Source organism: Watersipora subatra, chromosome 3 (assembly GCF_963576615.1).
Source record: "Watersipora subatra chromosome 3, tzWatSuba1.1, whole genome shotgun sequence".
Classification (NCBI taxonomy): Eukaryota; Metazoa; Bryozoa; class Gymnolaemata; order Cheilostomatida; family Watersiporidae; genus Watersipora; species Watersipora subatra.
This window is the reverse complement of record NC_088710.1, coordinates 11,604,707-11,626,667: the sequence shown is the minus strand read 5'-3', so window position 1 is coordinate 11,626,667 and position 21,961 is coordinate 11,604,707. Positions and strand designations below refer to the sequence as shown.

General features: G+C 34.3%; 2 protein-coding genes across 4 annotated transcripts in view; one reads left to right on the top strand and one right to left on the bottom strand.

The window, feature by feature from the left end:
* The window catches only part of LOC137391911 (helicase ARIP4-like), a 63,184-nt gene extending 58,481 nt beyond the window's left edge, over positions 1-4,703 (bottom strand). For both annotated transcript variants that reach the window (XM_068078468.1, XM_068078469.1), the window contains exons 1-2: positions 4,629-4,703; positions 1,107-1,280 (exon numbers count right to left, since the gene is read on the bottom strand). In XM_068078468.1, the coding sequence (XP_067934569.1) occupies positions 1,107-1,275 (169 nt within the window). In that variant the 5' untranslated portion in view covers positions 1,276-1,280; positions 4,629-4,703. The remainder of the gene's footprint in view (positions 1-1,106; positions 1,281-4,628) is intronic.
* A 159-nt stretch (positions 4,704-4,862) lies between these two features.
* LOC137391300 (intraflagellar transport protein 122 homolog) overlaps positions 4,863-21,961 on the top strand; it is a 40,923-nt gene continuing 23,824 nt past the window's right edge. Inside the window, exons 1-12 of one of the 2 annotated variants that reach the window (XM_068077729.1) lie at positions 4,863-4,947; positions 5,756-5,865; positions 5,995-6,115; positions 6,642-6,852; positions 7,166-7,245; positions 8,780-8,948; positions 9,313-9,411; positions 11,947-11,970; positions 13,575-13,712; positions 13,838-13,897; positions 14,909-15,052; positions 19,381-19,401. In XM_068077729.1, the coding sequence (XP_067933830.1) occupies positions 4,889-4,947; positions 5,756-5,865; positions 5,995-6,115; positions 6,642-6,852; positions 7,166-7,245; positions 8,780-8,948; positions 9,313-9,411; positions 11,947-11,970; positions 13,575-13,712; positions 13,838-13,897; positions 14,909-15,052; positions 19,381-19,401 (1,236 nt within the window). In that variant the 5' untranslated portion in view covers positions 4,863-4,888. The remainder of the gene's footprint in view (positions 4,948-5,755; positions 5,866-5,994; positions 6,116-6,641; positions 6,853-7,165; positions 7,246-8,779; positions 8,949-9,312; positions 9,412-11,946; positions 11,971-13,574; positions 13,713-13,837; positions 13,898-14,908; positions 15,053-19,380; positions 19,402-21,961) is intronic. The other variant, XM_068077730.1, reaches the window with a different exon arrangement.

The window sequence follows — 21,961 nt, the reverse complement described above, 5'->3', positions numbered from 1 at the left end:
CATGTATTGATGCACAACATAAAACATTTATGGAAGAATCGCCACGTTAAATCTATGGAACATGTTTCATTTTACTAATATTCTGATACTCCATGAGACGTCATTATTTCATGACATCTCATAGACATCTATGACAATGGTTCACTCAACAAAAAATAGCTTTTGATGTTTCAATTCATTGAAACAGCAACATGCTGTTGCGTTTCCTCTATGAAATCTTAAAGATACAAACTCATGCTTATAGTTACTAACTACTTATAGCTACTAACTACTAACTACGCTCGAGTCAAACGTCTACTCATGATCATTCTGCCAAGAAAATTTTTCAACATGCATAAAGTTTGAACCGGTATTTGCTTCAACATTGGAAGTAAACTCCAACAGATGACCAAAGTTTTCTGACCAGTAACAGTTTTTCAAAACAAGTAAAAAGCTGGTAAAAGTGAAAAGCGCAGCAAACGAATAACAAAACAAATTAAATTAATTTAAACTATATCCATTGTAAGTGAGACTCAGAATAAGTTACTCAGACTATAAGTTACCGGTACTCAGTCTATGTTTAACACATACTTTACCACAGAACATACACACTTCTGCTCATATGCCTCTACAGTAAAGTTACACTGTAGAGACTGTTTGCAACTGATAAAACAGTAATCAGTCGCAAAAGCCTAAAAAACTGCTCCTATATTAAACTATATTATGTATATAATTGAGGCTTTACATATATGTAAAACCTTATTATATTATATATCATTATATATGTACATGTAACATATATATAAATGCACTATGTAAAAATATGTATATGTTTACACAGTGCATTACAACTCACTCGTATTAGCACTACATGTAACTACTTAGAATATTGATAGACATCTTTCTGGCTCAGCGAGACATTACAAAAGGGGAACTAATATTTATAAGAGTATTTGCTCCAACGTATGACATACAAAAGAAATCGTGGAACAGATTCAGTTCATATATCAAGCTTCGACTGTACTGTAGTTTTTGTGGACTGCCTCCAGGAGCATATGTCAGATAACTGCCCTGCATCCCTCCTTGTCCTAGTAATAGTCATGCTCAAGAACCTCAGGCTACCTTACCTCCATTTGTAACATTCTCTATATCCTCTAGTTGGGAATCGCTGTCTTCTCCTGAGCTCAGAGTTATGGACGACGCGTAGTCATCATCTGAAGGTGGCCGATCATCGGCCAGTGATGGAAATATTTCATCATCGCTGCTAAGAATGATGGCTTCCTGAACTGAAGTCATAGCTCCTTCAAAAAACAAAGTAAATTTACTAAAGCATGGACTGACATTTCAGTAGTTTACATCTCATTCTCATAAACAACCTCCTGAAAAGAGTGAGTGGCATCAGCAGATACAGACCAATCAGTTTGATTTTCACTTGTTATTTATCACCCATTCTCTGAAAGTTGCCATAGAAACAAGCCTCGGTAAAAGCACTGGATTTTTTTTCATGACCAGCAGGTTTAAACCATAAAAAATCAAACTACTGTAGCCTTAGGCCTATATGATATCATTCAGAGTCTGAACATTGAAGTCTGGTATGAACACAGCAGTAAATACATATGATTTGAGAGGGCAGATCACTTTGTTTTAACAATCACTGCTGATTGTAATCGACGTTAAAATGAATCGGCGATCAATAAGAAAGGGCATTATCTACTAAAGACCTAAAACAGCTAAAAATACTCGCGTCCACCATACTGAGGATGAACATTTTTGTTCTGGACTACAAAATATTGAATCAATTGTCAATTTCTTCTTTAACGGTAAACGTAACATTATCTTTGTAATGAAGAACTACAGAAGCTAATGAGATATTACCTACCATCATGTACCAGAGTGGAGCGTAATGATTTGCAGCAATTAGTACCAATAAATAGACTCTGATAAGTACCTATTGTCGAAAAAATTAAATTCGTCGCGGCTAAGTAAAAGTGTTATTTGACTGATTGATATTCAACTTGAACTTTTATTCTAAGATATCTAAAAGAAATGCAAATATAGACAAACAAAAAGGCTGATGAAGCGCCCAACAGATATTTTAAGAAAGATATTCTATAAAATGATAAACACGTCATTAGTAACCTGTAGCCTGCTGATCAGTAAATCTTATTTCAGAGGGCTTTTCCGAACAATCCAACTAGTATATAGCCAATTATGGTGAAGATTTAATTGAATAATCAAGGGTAAAATATACTAAAAACAACTTTTTCCTCTTTACCGTTATCGAGGGTTTACCATATCGCTAATCAAAATTGTAATAATTAGCAAGCACAATAAGCTATAGTACTAGGAAAGAATGGGGCGAATATAATTGTGTGGCTAATATGAACCCAAATCTGTATATCCCAAAAGATTAGATATTTTTATCCCTTTTTTGTTTAAACTTTGGTTTACTGTTTTAGCGCCAAGCATGTTGACTTAAAAATCTTATTTAGATTGACATCCAAACAGCAAGGACTTCTCTAATACTCATCTGTGAAGTATTTTCTAACAGCCCATTATTTAGAAGGTTTGCTATAAAATGCGTGTGTGGTTTAAGTAGTTTACTATGTGAACAAAATATCATCAAACCGTTAAAATTTACGAAACATGCTCGGAAAAAAGGAAATAAACTTTTAGCTTCGTTAACCACTATGTTATGTAGCAAAAAATAATTGAATGATAGTGGTGCAAACAGCAATTGACAGTCACAAAGTTTAAACATTCAGGAACATCAGGAATTCTGAACAGGAAAATTGAATGCAATCTAATCCTTGTAAAACTTTTGTGCTACAAAATTTGGAACAAGTTGGCTGCTATGCTCGAAAATTTTTAAGTGATCAGGAAAACATCAGCAATGATTTCGAAAGACTGGAGTAAAACAGTTGAACAAGAATTTATTAAGTTGTACTGTTTTTCTGTTTAGCATTCCAATGAACTCCTTTTCACTTCCAATGAATTCCTTTTCCCCTGCTAAACTAGTTGCAGACAAATAAAACTTTCTTTTATTTCAAGAAAAAATCAAACCTCACAGCTAAAAGCTATGACTAGGTCTTGGATTCCCGACTAAAACAAAAAGGAGAAAAATAGGATTGGGATTGGAAAACAAACAAAATAACGAGAAAGTGTACAGAATCTATCAAACGCGATTCTGAATGTGAAACCATTGAAATGTCACGCAGGAAATACATTTTAGCAAAACCTGTAGTTAAAAGAACTATAATAGGTTTTTCCAAATAGAAAGCAGGCCTACACGTGCTTCATGTTTTAAGCCAAACCAGATATACTATACTACAGACTCCTTCAAAGTCTAGCAAAAAACTCAAGAGTCTTTTTTATTTGCTATAATTATCAGTTAAGACGATGGCTACTAAATCTTATGAGGTGTATCCAGCCATATACATATATACTAGCACTTATACATAACAAGTTTCCAATGGCTTTTTCATTCTCTCACTTTTATAAACTTATTTAAGCTTTTAATAGAATAATAGTTGTAGTTGTAACTTTTTGATGTTTCCTACAAATATCAGCTTTTTGTTCAACAGAGGTTAGCCACACATGTTTACTGCTACTGAAGAGAGGACGACCAGATATTAATTAGCTAAGAGCATTAAAAATATATAAGTAATGCAAATACAGCGAGCACATGGGTTTAATGCTTTAGCCAAATCAATATGCTATTCAGAAAGTCAATTTTAAGTTAGTAGCCTTAATGTTATGACTGGTGGGTGAAGTTATAAAAAACGATCACAATTCTAACTCTCTTCTGATTTATGCCGAAAGCAATTGACAAAATAGGCCCTACACAGTGATATGCAAATGCCTAAATGTTTGGGAATTAAAAGAATGTTTTTGTAAAAACTACATGTAGGTTTTAGGTTTTTTTTAAATAGAAAAGCGGGGTGAACTTTCCACACTGGAAGCACCTTGAGGCTCTTTTTCCCAACTTCTGTATCAACAACTTCAATGCCAAGGACTATGTGATATTTGGTATTTATTATGACAGCCCCAAAACAATACAAAATGAGCTTACAGTTTAGTTTAACAAATAGTTAAGAAGGAGTGTTATTTCAAACAGAACGCTGGTATCGCGAATTTATAATTATTGGGCTATTGCGTTTAACAGCGATACACAGTATTTTGAACACAAAACTGTGAATATATAAACTAAAAGCAACTTCAAGATATAGTTACTGAAACAAAAAAATCAACTCACATCAATGTTGATTTTGAATCAGTACTGCAGTTTCCTGTCTGCCGTAACGGTTTAATAATTATACTAAAATAACACTATTCTTACATAATATTAGAAATAATAAAAACTGAACGAAACGTAACAGTAACTTCATCGAAAGATGAAAATATTTAATATTAAGCAATCAAAACGTTGAAACTATTATTATTGGTTCAAGTCAAAAGCTTGAAGTATGACCGCTACATCCAACTAGGTGGAAGAAACAAAACTGACTTGCGTATAGTATATCTCAGCGTATTAGTTTTCGGATTAAGGTAATACAACATCATTACATAAGCTTAGACCACCTAAAAAGGATGTTTGTACACAAAAAAAACTTGTGCATCAGTAAATTAATTAGTTTATACGAACATACATGTGGTTGTTTGTTTGTATATACACATTTAGAGGAGACAAAGGTGGTCCAGGACTTTTGAGGTGAGTTGACCTTTATCAGACATTGAAAATGTTACTACACGATTGGCCATCAACTTACTATGAATAGTTTTATACTAGATATTCAAACGGGTGGTCGGTGTACACTGCCATAAAATTATCGCATTTGTTCGAAGTCCTTACAATCCGCTTTACGCATGCGTCAAGCTAAAGAATTTTTGATCTACTTCATTGTACAAAATGCGGACAATTGCTCAGTGGTTGGATAAAGTTCATGACAAAGATAAAGTAGATCAATGGTAATAGCCTATATACTTTTATCATATATTGTAATCTTTATTTCATTATAAAAACTTGCGTGATCATATTTTATGCATTGTAGAGCTGCATAAAACTAACTAATTATCTCGTTACTAAGGACGCGTCCAATTTTAACCGCAGTTACTTGCTGTGTAAGAGAAGTAAGTTTTACCATAATGTACGGTTTAGCATTTTTGTTTTCAACTCAAACGTTAATCAATTTTTATTAGTTTTTGCCGAATCGTTACAAGTTTGTGCAAAGCGTGCTCTCGTTCCTTGATGATTAATGGCATTGACTTGACCATGTGAATAATGGTGTCTTGACAATTAGCCTTCTGGCATGAAATTAACGTAGCATCCTGGTATTGCAGCTTTAATCCTATCACCTCATTTTAGTAGTTGATGTCTCAAAGGCGACATTGAGAAATGTGATGTCGAACGGCTGGCCAAAATTGTATTGTATGAACATTGTAAACAAATATGTAAGCTCAACTATCTAGATGAGGCGGTTAGGAGTTTTGGTAAATAGTTTTCAAGTTTATATATATCTTTGATATTTGGCTCTAAGTAAGCTGATTTATTTTTTTGCTATAAAGTTATGAAAACCAAAGCAGTTTTTTTCAATCAGAACAACTATTTTTGCAAAACATTTTTTATTATTAATTTCTTTAGTTAGTTATTCTTTAGTTAATTTCTTAGTCTTTAATTTATTATTAATTTCTTCAAAAATAGCTGGCAAGCAGCGCTACGTGAAATAGTGTGTCTTTCTGATAGGTTTTCATAATGAATGGGATGCTTATTTTGTAGTATATGGGATCTGTGCTTCAGCCCCGATGGCACCCAGCTGATTGTGGCAGCGGGTGTCAGGGTCATGGTATATGATGCTTCGGATGGTCAACTTATACAGCCCTTGAAAGGTAATCAAATACTGGTAGTCCCAATTTCTCGTTTCCTCTCTTGCTTTACTCAGTTTGGCCAGTGAGGCCATGTAAATAGAATCAAAGCATCGTTAATACATGTGGTGTCAAGTAGCAGTATGTTTTTAGGCCACAAAGACACTGTTTATTGTGTGGCGTACTCCAAAGATGGTAAACGGTTTGCATCGGGAGCTGCAGACAAATGCGTAATCATATGGACAAACAAGCTGGAAGGAATTCTCAAATACACGTAAGAGTCAAGTAGTTTTAGTGGTGTTTTGCCTACTTAGAATAGGGATTTGTCTTTTCTTGTTTTACTCGCTCGATTTTAATCCAATTATATTTGTGGCAAGTTCTTAGCCGCTGCAAGGAACTGAAAAAAAACTATTTTATGCATCTGTATGAAACACTCTCAGTAATCCATTAAACTTGCTATAGACATTCTGGGCGGATATTCATAGAAAGTGGATCTATGAATATTCTAGAGCTCGTCTATGCTGAGATTATGCTATTAGTAATAGGGCTGTTTTAATGCGCAAGGTCTGTGGCACAATTTGGATTGACAAAGTGTCAATACATTTTAAGGTCGATAAGCATATGGCACTGACTTACATCGTCTCCGGTTCAGGATTAATAAATTTTTTGAAAGATTTATCTTCTTTATTGTTTATTTATGTGAAATGTAATTATTTTGCTCAATTTCCAGTACTATTTTGATTAATGTCATCTGCTGTGCACCCCTGAAGTGTGATGTCGACCTGTCTCTGTCTTTCCAGTCACAATGACGCAATACAGTGTCTTGACTACAACCCGATATCCCACCAACTCGCTAGCTGCGCCATCACAGACTTCGGCCTCTGGTCTCAAGAGCAGAAGTCAGTGAACAAGACAAAGATTGCTAGCAGAATCACCTGTTGTAGCTGGACAAATGATGGACAATACCTTGCCATCGGACTCTTTAACGGCAGTGTCAGCATAAGGTCAAAGGTAACTAGGCATGTTTTAAATTTCTTTACACAGAATAAAGGGTTACTACTTGTTCATTGATATTTTCCTAGTTCTGTTATTAGTTGAAAAAAGTACATGTCGCAGTGTCTTTCTCAATGAGTACTTCTATATAATGATAGTGGTAGTAAATATTTATAGTTTAGCCTCTCCTTAACCTGTAGGATCATTGTCATGAGGCTTTCGAAACAAAGTCTTGGTAGTATTTGTGAAAAAATAATTTATACAGTTGTTAAAATGACCTTGACTTTTGCTCAGCGTGCTCTAATAGGTGCTAAAAACCCTATGCTTATAGAACGGGGAGGAGAAAAGCAAGATTGATAGACCAGGCGGTGCTCTCTCTCCTATCTGGTCTGTAGCATGGAGCCCTGCCAAGTATGTAAACATTTGTTGTTACCAATTACATAGTCGTATCCTAGGCAAAAAAAACTTGAGTCAAACTCGGCTGTATTTCCGCAACTAGTTTTCCAACTTCTGTAGTTTTGCTACATTGACATTCAATATTTTGATAAACTCGATTGAAATGAAACTGTCCGAAGATTATAGCTTAAGAATAATATACCGCATGTAGAGTTTAATCGTTGGTTTTAGTCATGGTTACACAAATGCAGAATGGCCTACAAGTATGTCATATTGGGGTGATTCAACCTAAAATGCTGGTTTAAAACATGTTTCTGGGCATTGTTTCTTGTACTCATTCTGCAATCAATTTTGTATTTATTCACAAATGTTTTTAATTCGGTACAAATATATTTGATCACGAAGCCTTTTCCATAAATTCCTTGCACTTTCACTAACGTCGTACTAACTTGAAGGATCAGTGTTTCTTTTTGTTTATATCACATCAGCTGTCATACTGCAGGGAGGTACTTGAGCCTACTTGTCACATTTTTTTAAATTTCTAACATAGCTTTTAGTTCATCATTTATTGCAATGCTTTTCAAACGGCTTTCAAAGTAAAAGTTGTTTCTATGCACATTTATGATTCCAAAGTCAGTGCAGTCTAGAATTCTATTCAATATTGTTAAAAATCATTTAGAAATGTGTTTTTATGTTTACTTTTCTAACTGGAACATTCGATAGGTAATAAGTCTTGCTGATTGTCTGTTTTAACTACTAGTAAGCCAGAGATGTCCAGGATTTCATGTTTAATCTGATAGTTCACAAGGGGGTGTTCAGGAGGCTGCCTCATAGTAATCAGATGGCATTCAGAAACCAAATATTTGAGTGACCTGGTAGAAAGTGTAAAGCATATGTGTGTGAAATTAAGGGCAAAAATATGGATAAAATCGGGCAAAAAATATGGATAAAATCGGGCAAAAAATATGGAAACGCATAGTGTTTACACAATATTACACAGATCGTACATTTTTATATCATTATAAAAATTATATCATTTTTTCACAAATCAGCCAACAAATGTCTAACAGACAGACACAATGGCAAAGTGGTACTTACTAATATAGACTCTTAGACTTTTAAGTCATTAAAAAAATTTTCAAAACGTGTTTTAAAGTTTCATTTTGGTATCAATAAGTAGCAGAATATTGGATATTGATCATTAAAGAACAAAAAGGCAGCATAATCAATTTAGTAATTGTCAATTGTGAGCCGTGCTGTATGAGCGAGCAAACATTGTCACACAAGTAGTAATCTGAGCTGTACTCTTTTATTTCCTTTAACATTATAGATGTTTCGTCTGCGAGTAGAATTAGTATGTGATGATTTCTACAATTATTGTAGATTACAATTATCTACAAGTTTTAACTCAGTACATCTACTGAAAAGAAATGTATTATTCATTAGTGAACTACCTTCGGTTCACCCATAGATTGAAATACCTCAGAGAGTTTTGTATAACCTGAGCTACTCTCATGATCGTTTTACATAAGTTGCATTGTTTTGTCAGAGACGAACCTCAGGAGTTGCTGGCTGTCGCCGATTGGGGTCGAACGCTTTCTTTCTTTCACCTCACTGGTAAACAGGTTGGCAAGGACCGACAGCTAAATTATGACCCCTGCACTGTTAGTTGGTTCCCCAAAGGAGAGTATGTGGTTGTCGGTGGCAGTGATAAACAGGTATTCGATCATGAATCTTTCACATTTTTGACGAATGCTCGTCTCTCTCACTCTTGCACTTGGTCATTTCGGTTTATTTTTTATAACTGACTTCTATGCTGCTCTGTTTCCACCTTCTCTTACCACCCATCTGAGGAATACTCTCATAGACTTTCAGCGTTTAAAAAATATAGTGTGTTTGAATGTCAAAGATTGGAAAGTGATTACAGAAGCTAGCGTGAGCAAGCAACTCCATTTCAGTTTTTTGTATTTCATTTATCGATTGATGTTTTTGTCAGCTGGTGTACATGTTGATAGCCTGATCTCAATAGTATTTACCCTCGTCTTTGGCAGTCACCTGTAGTTTCACACCTCATGTTTCCAGCTAACCTTACACACCAAGGACGGGGTGAAACTAGGTCAAGTTGCCGAAATGGATTCTTGGGTCTGGTGTGCCAAAGTACGACCGGATGGTGCGGGTGCGGTATGTATACTATTTTTCTTCTTTTTCGAAAGAACATCTTGTTATGCCTGGCATTAGCATAAACCTTGTCTATTTCTGTGCAGGTACAGCAAGCGAACGGTGCATCTAAACGATGGGAGATAGTAAGATTTCCTAGATGAATTACTGGCTAAATGCTTTGAAAATGTTTTGACCAAGCGGAGAGAATATTCTAGATTATGAATCTCGATAAAGCAGCAAGTTCTTCAAACTCAGTTTGAAAGTTAAAGCAAAAACCTTTTAGCCAAAATTTAGCAGTTGGCTGCTTTTTGAAAAAGACTCACTCACATAATATATTTGAAATATAATTCTGTACACTATACAATATAATATATTGGAAAGTATATTATATTAGGTCATTATTTATTGTGTTGAATAGGCAAAGCAGCTAGTTATTAATGTTACATATCTGTCTGGATCAAGAAAAATGACAAACGTCAGAGATTTTAGGTAGTAAACATTTTTATTCCTAGTTTTCCTTATTAGCAAATGTTAAAATTTTCATCCCTTCCGTATAGTTTTTGTTGCTTTACAAACATTTCAAGGCTGTAATCACCGCTTGAAAACATGTTCAAAGTTTATGCCATACAATTATATTGCTGTTGTATTAGAAATAGAACGTTCTATTTCACTAGGTGCGGGTTGCATAGTGGCCATTAGCTTGCTTTAAATGTGTACATCAATGTGTAGAGAGAACCATAGCGAAAGACGTACAGCCTATCAGATGTTTAATATCGTTGAACTGTTATATATAAATTGTATATACCTGGTTAATGCATACATTTTAGTTGATGTTAATTATATATATATATATTTATGTAATAGATAATTTAGATACATTGTAGTATATATCTGAATGTTAATATATCTAAAAGTTAAATAATCTATCTAGATTGTATATGATGTAAGGTTATATAATCTATATAGAATCCATAGTTATAAATGTATATATAACTTGACAGTGTTTGATATGGCTAAACTTCTTGTGGCAGCTTCACCGTAGTTTCATGTTTGGCGTTCGCAGCCTGAAGAGCGTCAAGCGTGAAACAATGTTGTAGCTGCCACAAAAAGTTTAGCCATACCAAACAACCTCTAGTTTTAATATACTCTACTTATAATTTAGAGTGTTTTTTCTAGTTTAATTACTTTTAAACAGTAGGAGACCCGAGCTTGAGTATACACCACCACCCGTTTGGGTTAACCAGGGTGAGGAAACAGTTTTTCTTGTTGTATATATATATACTACAAGAAATATAAAAATACACAAATACTAAACAGCTAGTATGTACATGTATATATAGACCAGTTGAATGTCCTGTGTTGCACGGGTAATATAAAAACAGCTTATAAACATTACATTTTATTACTTGCTACACGACCTTTACATTACATTACCTGCAATTGTTATAAACTTTTTTATTACCCGTGCAACGCGGGGCATTACCTAGTGAGGCTAACTGCTAATTGTTACGTGTGACGCAACATTGTTATGCATATTTTAAGTGGTGTAATGATAATCTTCATTATTATTGATCGCCATGCTCAACTGAATGCCATAGTCTAATAGATAAGCTAGATGCCTTCAGAACTGCAGATTCCTAGATCAAATCATCTGCGAAGCGGGCTTTGCATTGCTAGATTTTAATAACTGAACAGATGGACCCTGAGATATATATATATATTTATATATATATTTTATATATATATATTTATATATAGTAAATATTAGAAGTCTATATAAATCACATATTTATGTAGCAGAAATAATAATGCAAAAGTGTCTGCTGCAGTCTTCTATAGTGTTGGGAGAATTGTTGAGAGACGAGGATTCATTGCAGCAACTGAGATTGAACGGCGAAAGCAAGTTTTATTCGGTCTCTTTTTTTATTTAGCAAGCTATAGAAAGTATTGTCCATAGGTTAATATCTTACACAGCAGCAAAAAGCAATGCTGTTGGCTAGTTGAGGGTTTTAGTCATAGCAAATCTCAAGTTTGAAGCAAGCAATCTTAAGTTAACCGCATCGCGATTTTCACTTTCTATTTATCGGTTTGTATTCATATCAGAAGCCATTCTCTTGACCAATGTTTAACTTTATATATAACTTTTAACCTAATATTGTTTAACTTTTTATTGGTATTAGTGGTCATCAACAAAATAATGTTTTTCATTACTTAATATTTCATTACTTTTATTACTTGCTAAAATAAAAAATATTTTGAGAAAAAAAAGTTGGTAGAAGATAAATGTTGGATGAATTATTGCTCAACATCTGATAATGGTTTATTTATTCTGATCAAATTTTTAGATTAACACTGAAGATCGACACTAATAAAAGTAGTAAGTTATACAAGTAGGATAAATGCCATTAGGTCTAAGGTACGATTCTTTGGTTGAGATATGTAGGTCAATATCAAAATGTTGTCATAATTGCCAAATATTAACCGAAACCTTGATATATTAATATCGATCTTTGCAAAGCTTGTTTCATTTGATAAACCTACTTACCTGACCCACAGACTGACTCGCAGAAGGCTTATGTCGTAAGTATAACTCGCACTATCCTGTGCGTTGTCTGCCTTTCTAACGCACGCTTCCAGTCTCTGCCTGTTTTTTCGCTTGCCGGTCAATTCTCAGCTAGCACATCACTAGTTTATTCTTGAAGTGCAGTGAACTCACACATCGCTACTCACTTTGTTAGCTCACCGACCTCTCAAAAAATATGGATTTGGTATATTGCATAGCCGAGGTGTCCAAAGAAGGAATAGAAATAGTATTTTGAATTCTCTGATTGCTAGTTAGTTTGATTTTGAAGTTTTCTGGTTGAATAGTGCGGCGAAGACATGAGGTGTTTTATAACATTTTATTTTGTATGTGGTTTAGGGGTTAAATATTTCAAGTGCAGATAACTCTGAAACTATGTAGCAGCTAGTATTCAGTGACATATATTATGTACATTTACTAACTACACTCTACTCCATCCTGTTTCTCATGCGTACTTGTTTCAATTTATTCTGAATAGTTTTAATTTTTTTTCGTTACAAATATCTAGAATTATATCATTACCGCACATTGATTTATCTTCTGTCTCCGTCTACTTGGCCAGAACTCTTAGTTTTCCGCACTTTGTCTGCAACATTATCTTTCCATTGTTTGCTGTTTGGTGTCGGAAGTGATTTCTGAAGCAAAATTGTCCTACGTTTATGGTACTCTAGTGTCTACTGCAGGTTGCTATTCAGACTGATGATAAGGGTTTCATTGTAACTATCAGCGATATTCAACTATGAAATTCTGTACGCTGTAGCAATAATACACTTTTACCAACATATAGATTTCATATCGATCAAGCTGCTATATATTTATGAATTTGAAAGTGAGTTGTATTCTTTTGTCAATTGATTGTTACACTTATCTTTGGTTACACTTGAGCATGATAACATGTTTATGTTATCATAAACATGTTAATGTAAGCTAACAGTTTTGTGTTATTTCAAGTGTGAGTGTGCTTTTTAAACGTGTTAAATAGTGAGTTTCCAAAGATTTATATGTTGTCGATTATGTTGTTATAGACTAGAGAAACGCTCCTGACATCGGCGGAAGTGTGGAGACCTTGCCCTTAAAATATCGTTCATTTTAGCTCAAATTAAGCCATATGGTCACAATATAGTCATTATCTAACATACCTCAATGAATACCTAGTTATATACATCCACTTAGTATTGTGAATTGAAAAGCAAAGAGGTCTTTGTAGATGGGTTTTGAGGTCATTGCCACGTTTCATCTCACTTTTTTTATTGATAACTATATCGATATATAGTTATCTATAATATGTAAATTATTATATATATAGGTATATAATAATATTATATATCAATGTAATATATATTATATTAATATATTTATTATATATATAATATATGCAATAAATATAGTATCACTTATATAGGTATATATAATAATGTATATTCTTATATATAATATTAATATAATATATGTTATATTAATAATATATATAATAGATATATATTAGATAAATTATTAATATAGATATAATATATATTACATTAATATATAATCTACTAATTATATATAGGGCCGATATAATAAATGTTGCGTAGCGGAATGTGACCATTCTGCGGTGTTACAGGCAATTGGATGTCAGGATGGAACGATCGCTTATCACCAAATCATATTCAGCACTGTGCACGGTCTCTATCGTGACAGATATGCATACAGAGATTATATGACTGATGTCATCATTCAGCACCTCGTCACTGAGCAAAAGGTAACCAGGACGCACTTTCTTGACTAAACATTATTAGAGGAGTTATCATGTCATGTCTAGTTGGTGGAGAAGCAAAATTATTGCTTTAAATAGTATCAAAACGTGATGCTTTTATGTTTTCTTAGGTGAGGATTCGCTGCCGGGATCTTGTGAAAAAAATAGCTATCTACAGGAATCGTTTGGCTGTGAGTATTGAAGTTGTCTCCACATAGGCTAATGAACTAGCGTTCAAGATAATGCAGTGGTACTAAAGGCAGGCAGAATGTGATTGTAAAAATTCACATTTTAGTGGAAAACAATTGTTACAGAGTGTATTATCTTCGTGTTGCTCGCATAATAAGCTTATGCTGTTTTGATGTTCACTAAAGTAGCGAACATAATTTATTTCATAACTTTTTCAAGTTAATAAAATCAACATTTGGCTCACCAAAAGTCCAATTAGGTAGTAAACACCCTATCATGGTAGTTAAGCATTTTTAGCTGAGGCTGAACTGTGCAGCTTTTTTAAATTTCTCTTTTTTCTCTAAAAAAAGAGCTCTACATTCAGCTAGTAGAAGATATCAAGCAACTAGTCTGTTGCAAAAGCAGCTTTATATGGTTGCTAGATAGTCTTTGAATGAAGCTATTTTAGCTGAAAGGATTTACATTTGCTGGAAAACTGGTGATTTTATCTTTCACACCAATATTACATGTACATATGTATTACATGTACATGTAATACACATGTACATGTGTATTTACTAACCAAAAACCTGAAGTTCCCTTAATGCTGACGAGCTAACTGTTTTATTAGATATTTGCTGTCTAAAATACTCAAATCATATCTCCAATCTACTTGACCACCCATTACATTCCTACTTTTTCAAAAAATCTGCTACACTGTAAAAAACCCAAACTTTGCCAGTACAAATTATAGGTCGGCATTGTGCAAAAGGAGCTTTTTTCTGAGACGCGGATTTACTATTCTTTATTTGATATATATTTTCGTCTTTTGTCTCATTGTCTAATTTGAGAGAGAGAATTTGAATTGTAAGTGTTCTACTAGTATTTTATGGTTTCTTGAGATGATTAACTGAATTTGTCTGTAGAGTTTTCTAAAAACTGTCATAGTGTTAGCCACACTTTTTAGTATGGTTGTGATTACTATTTGAGCAATCGGATTGCGGAGGTTATTATTCTTGTTTTGTCTGTTTCAGGTGCAACTGCCTGACCGGATAGTCGTTTACGAACTCTACTCTGAGGATGCTGCAGATATGCATTACAAGATCAAAGAGAAGATCAACAAAAAGTTTGATTGCAATTTGTTAGTTGTAACAGCTAACAATATAATCCTCTGTCTGGTGAGCGTTATGTGCAGTTTTGAGCTGTCCTTCAAGTTGTTTTTGTGTTACCTGCGCTGTGTGTCACATGTCATTCTACTGTCATACAGCCCACGACCAAAGTGATATTGGGAATAAAAGAAAGGGTACTGATGGTTGAGAAATGCAATATAAGTAGTCAAATGGCACTGCAGTGCAATAGGATAACTGCAATGGTAGCTGTAATGTACTAGGTGTGGGTGTTATTATATACAACAAATAGCAATAATGAAAAGAAAAGATTATGTGTTTATATCTCTCCCCCTGCAGTAGGAGAAATGCAATATTGGCCAATATTAGAAGTAAAATGCACTGACATTATTAGAATAACCAATATTATTAATATAGTAATAATATAAAACCAATGCACAATTTTGTTAACATTTCAAAACGTCATAGCTAGCAATATCAAGAAGTTGTGATATTTATATAGATTTTTAAAAAATCTGTACTACGTAGTCATTGTTCTGTAGTCATCCAAACTTATAATTAAATATTGTAATAATCTCATGAGAATCGTTAGAAAAAAATATCAGCGTCATTTCCTTTACTTACCCTGCATTGGACATCAGTTAGAATACCAAAGTACTCAAAAGTGTCTAAAATGTCAGCTATTTAGAAATCGGCAAAAATGAAACGATTTCAGTACTCCTACGTTAATTACAGAAACCTTCGGCAATTCAACAATGCTATAGACTTGTGAAATGTGCACGTTATTTTTTCGTGAAATGCGCACGACTTAATCGTTCTATTCTCTGTCGCTCGGCGGTTCAATTTCCGGTCCTAACTTTGATAAAAGTAAGGCTTAGCAAGTTTTGATAATGACTTTTGGCCAAATAAATCTGTCTATTTGTGTATAGTTCGTTCAGATGGGTAAGTTTTAAGATACCGTCGACAATTTACAAAAACTTGGTAGCATATTTAAATAGGCTTATACATGTATGTGTGTTTTATCGTTATTATACTTTTACGACTTTACAAAACGATGGTTAAATTTGTTGATGAGATTTCGAGACAAGGGTTTGCGACTTTGTTGATGAATAATTTTTGTAAGTTGTGTGCACATGCATTTATCATGAAAGCTCTCAACCTTCGCTCCCGCTCGTTTGGTCGATGCAATGTGCAACCCCACGTTGCACAGCTGATAAAATAATTACCTTATGAATTTGAGTAACTTGCCTGGAAAGCTAGATCAATACATAGGTCAATCAAGCTAAAACAATACCTGCGTTTTTGGCAAGCTTAAAAATCGTTACACATAGTTGTCAACAGCGCTAGTTATTAATCCCAAGCAAGCGCTTTAAGCGTGAGTATCTTAACTGACGTAATGATTATTTGACCAATGGATTCATTGTATACTGTCTAGCTTAATGGTTAAGTTCGCCGCGTCTCATGCTGGAGGTTCCGAGATCAAATACATTGCTATGCGGATTTTTTGTCATTAGATTTTAATTGCTATAATTGGACACAGGGTTTAACGAAAAGTCAAAAAGACAAACACTGAGATTTTTATATACAAATTAAGTTATTATATAATATATATAGTTTAACAACGTCTGTGCTTGGTGAAGTGATTTGTTGTTAATTGACCAATAGCGAATCGTGTTGGTTTTTTTGTCAGTTGCACATACATTTATTCTTTGGATGACCATTTCTGCCTGTCAATGATAAAGATCCTGTTAATTTATTTCATCTATAACATACTTAAAAGAATTCATTTAAAGAGTTTTGTTTTGTATTATTGCTGTTCTATTTGGATTTTGTCATCCAACCCTCAACTTAAAGTAACTAGTGCTTATGTAAACAGATATATTGTGTGGTACATTTTATTGCACCTTTCCTCAGAAGATTTGACTTAAAACCAGATTTTAACTTCAACAAATGTCTCCCCTAGGTAATTTTGTGAACAAGTTCCCAGTTTAAAATTTTTTATAACAAAAGTTGGTTGTGTGAAATTGTAAACTGCAAACAATAACCATGATAATAATCGTCAGTGCGTCTGCACTGACTTTGTGAAATTCTATAGTTGATATGATTTAATAGAAATCCAATGATCAATAGCAGATCATAATAGTGATTCTTATTCTTCATTCATCATTTTAGGTGTGGCCATTTTGGCTTTTGCTCATTTTGTCACGTGGCCATTTTTGTTTTTGCTCATTTTGTCATGTGGCCATTTTGGTTTTTGCTCATTTTGTCACGTGGTATTTTTGCATTTTGCTCATTTTGTTAAGTAGTCATTTTGACTTGGGCCCATTGTGATATGTGGTCATTTTGGATTGTTAAGAATTCATATTGTGCAAAAAGTGAATATGGCCAGGATTAAAGGGTTGTTATCATAGACTATTCAGGGGAGAATTCTATTAGCTGATGCCAAAGGTGATCAAACTGAGCACACAAGTTCTCGGTGTTCATAAGAGAGTCACATGTCAATTTGAAATGCATTTGTTGCGATAAACTGATCTCATTCAAGCCACAAAAATCTCAACTGGGCAGTGAGGATCACTCTCTAATTATTTTTAGCTGTTTTTAGAGATAAAATAACAGTGAATACTACTTCCATAATACATAATGTCTAAAATCCACTACTAATGTCTAAAATCCACTAAAAGATCACCAAAGTATTCTACAGCACAGATATATGATCTTTTTCTATCTATCTTAACCTATTAAAATTAGAGAGGGAAGGCAATAATAGCTTTCATATAATTTTATGTGAATTTGATACACCTCCAACAATTCAGAGAATTTTGAAGTGCGCTGCCAGTAACTAAATCATAACAGGTCCATATTTTTAACTGTCTTTTGAGATGTCAATTATCATCAGCTCCAGTCAAATATATATAAGCTCAACATAGACCTTCCTTTTAGAAATGATTACAATAATTGTAAAGTATGTATGTGTTAAAACACTTGAACCTTGAAACCCATGTCGATACTATTTTAGGCTTTATATTAAGTCTCATTCATATACTTTCCATTCTATACATTTGCAAATTTTAATATTACTAGTGAAAGTCTGGTGTGCCGTGAGAGATCGTAACTCTCTGCACTATTATTCCAAAATGCGAATTGTGGTGGTTAGCTGGTGCAGGTGGTTGACAAGTGCAGGTTGTTGACAGGTGCAGGTGGTTGACAGGTGCAGGTGGTTGACAGGTGCAGGTGGCTGACAGGTACAGGTGGTTGACAGGTACAGGTGGTTGACAGGTGCAGGTGGTTGACAGGTGCAGGTGGTGGAGTGTCGGTCTACGAAGCTGAAAGTCATCAGTTTGAATCCTGTTAAAAGTGATATTGGCTCCTAACTTTTAAGCGTGGCTTCAGATGAACAGACACGGCTTTTATTATAGTACAGATGATAGTAAAGATTGTAATGTTCTCACTGCCGGCAGCTTTTCGATGGTCTTTTATGTAATGATGGCCTGTTTTGTCGTCAACTCTTTTCGATGTGTTTGAAAGACAATTTGACAATCATGCTCGTTAAACAGCTAGTGAGCTGAGTATTGTGTTGCTCTGGAATATAATAATTGTATTATATGACATTCCAACACAATCATCAGGCTGTATTAGACTTCCTACCAATATCAAGCTTGCAGTCATAGCATGCCCAATTAAGTAAAGGATTTGCCCAATTTTTCAACGACTAAGAAGGCAGCCATCTTATACTAATATCTTTAACATGATTTGCTAAACAGGTGGTTACAGGCCAATTTAAGCAAAACGTCCAAAATAAACACGTCTCGATCGATGCAACCAAAATTTCTAAAAACTGGGCTATGCGGGTTCAAACTAAGAAAATTGGCAACATTCTGGGAACTTCTTGCGCATATTTTATTGTGTATGTTGCTTTCCGAATCACAGTCGACTAAGCCATTTAAAAAAAGTACAGTGAACATTGCATTCATTAATAGATTATTCAATCAAACGCAAGCTTAGGTTGCATCTAGCCAAACTACATCGAGGAGTTTATTAAGCCATCCGGGCGCAAGTTTTTGGCTGTCGATTACTTTAGCGTTTTGGCCCAAACGAAGCTGGGCTGTCATGTAGCCTCCCTTTTCCTAAACAAAGCTTGTTGCTACCTCTTTGTTTCTCACCAATAGATATGGTTAACTGATCATAGGTGTATTGTTATTTTAACCAATTTATTATTTTTGTTAAAAATATCCCTATCTTTATTTACAACCCATTTTGTGGTAATGGTATTTATTGGAGTGTATAACAAATTCAAGCAGCTTTCGTCAGCGTGATGTCATTTGTGGTGTACTTTACAGAAGAGTTCATGCAGTAAGCTTTTGTCTTTTAACTTAATTTAGGAGACGTCAAGCGTCAAGCAGGTAACACTTAGCTGATTCCTCCGCCTGATTTCACCCCTTACTACTAACTCTAGATGTAGTATTTTATCTTGTTCCTTGCCTAGCCGCCTCTTCCATAGCTCTTTTAGCCGCTCTTAGTCCAATTTTTGCACATATCCTTGCTCCGCTTGCATGTTGTATGCTAGATCTGCTACTGTCCAGTATTCATAATTTGATAATGGAGAAAGGTAATGGATTTGAAGGAGAGCCTGAAACACTGAGAAAATTTATGTGGTTATGTAAATTTTCCTCAAAAAATGATTTGTCAAAAGTCCATGTTAAAAGGAAAGATTAGTCAACTGCTGTGTTGCTAATGTGGGTTTAGTAATAAATTGGTATTGCTGCCAAATATCTGTAGCTTGTGTTTGCAGAATTCAGCTCACTGATATGATTTGTATAAGAATAATTACTTGTTAGCTCTAAGACTATCGATCAGCAAAACAGTTATAAATTTGATACCAGAATGCCCGGTCCTAAAATATTTTTAGGGAAACGTTTTCCCATTTCATGTAAACTTGGTAGTGTGGTTTCACTTGGTTTTCCATACTTTTGGTTTATGTGGGGGTTAAGAAAAATTTGGTCATTTTGTGTGGTTAAGAAATTTTTGCCATTTTTTGGTGGAAAGTGTCGCAAGCATAATTTTGGAGTTTCAAGTCGATGGGACTGTTAGTTATTGATATATGGTCAGAATACCAAGGGCACTGCTAATTGATCCACTAATCAAGAAAAAAAGTCTTTTTACAGAACATTATTTTCTAGTCACATACTGTTTGAAACTACATGTATCGGTAATGAAGGATTAAAAATAGGCAAAGCTAGAAAGATTCTTTTCCTCAGCAACTAGAGCGTCTTACAAAAACTTTGTTTGTCTATTCGTAAAAAATATACACACTCTATCAGACCCGGTGTACTGCAGCCAATTATGTTTTTCAGTCACTTCTAAAACATCACTTCTTTAAAAGAATGTGATAAAAGACTATTTGCCTGATTTAATATGTGTTTTTTATTGAGTTTTATTAGCTCGGCGCTTCGGAAATACTCAATTAAAAAAGAATTGTGCTACTCTAAGTACTTTCACAGTTGATGGAAGTATGTTAATACAGTTTAGTATCAGGGGCCCTGCTTGTTTGTACATGGTTAGGTTTTAGAGTGTTTAATATATAGTAATAAATATAAATATGATAAACACGGAGATTAATTAAATCTAGTCAGAGACCAGGTGGACCAGGATACAGCATTCTTGCAGTGAACATCATTTTATCACTGATATACTTTAAATTATTTTCACTGAAAATGAATTTGTGCGGCAAATTTTCAATTGATTTTCCATAAAGTAAAAAAACTTTTTGTTTTTGACAGTTTTTTCTGTCACAACTTTTAAAATTAACAGAAATTATTGTGGATGTGATCCACTGTGATATATTCTGGTCATCATTCCCCGATTTTCATACCCGTCATTCCCCGATGTAGTTGTTTATTCAAAACATTAAAGAAAGATAACACCACATAATCAACTGTAGTTGTGAAGTCTTAAACTATCAAAAGAGTTTTTGTTTTTTGTTAAGAATGAATGTGGTGGTATTTAATATGACTGGGGTGAATATATGTTCATCAGTAGTTCCTATTTGTTTATCCGTCAAATCATCTGTATTGGTGGTTGGTAACTTTGAGTTTACATAAGCTTCTCTGTGTTCATAGTCTAGTCAGTGCTTAAAACCTTCTGCGCTGTCTTTCGCATTTTCGCTTGCTGCTTGATGCTTAGCGCAAGCCTACAGTTAAAAATTTTATGAGCAACAGAGGTGCTTTCGAATTATCTACTTGTACAAAATCCAGGACTGGTAGACATTTGACGTTTTAAGATTCAAGCTGTGTATCTCTTACAAATTTAGAAAGCTTGTAATAGTTTTTATGTAGGTATCACACGAGGGCATGTATTACCTGAATCAGCAGAGTTTGGTGATAGCGATAGGCACATACACGGCGATGCAAAATTAAATGCTGTAGCCCGAGATCTTTTAAATAGTTTAATGCTTTTAGGCTATGATAACCGAACTCGTACTGTATAACACACATGTTTAGTGTATGCTAAAAGTTTGATTGAATAGGTTCGCATGCTCTTTTTTACTCAATTAAGGAATTGCTGTGTCGATCATACAAACAGCTCCGACTTTTCGGTTAAATAAAGCCCTTACTGAACGCTTTTCACATACCCCCATTTCACAACAAATATGTTTAAAAAATTGGTTATGTATGCTGCTTTGACTTGACGTTCATGTAGGAGATTCGTAAGCACTCTGAATTTTAGTCCTATTTTTGTCATCGTATGTTTTTGTCACTTGTCGGCTGCTGCGTGTGACAATCATTAAAGGCTGGTTATATATTATAGAGCATGTTCTTCTTTTTACACCCATCCCTCTGTGCTGCATGACATATCAAAGTACTTGCGCAACCTTTAGTTGTTGTTGTCACCTGTTTTATCTGTAGCTTTATACCCACCTGTTGCATGCTGTCAGACACTAACAGTCGTCTCTTCTGCTTATAG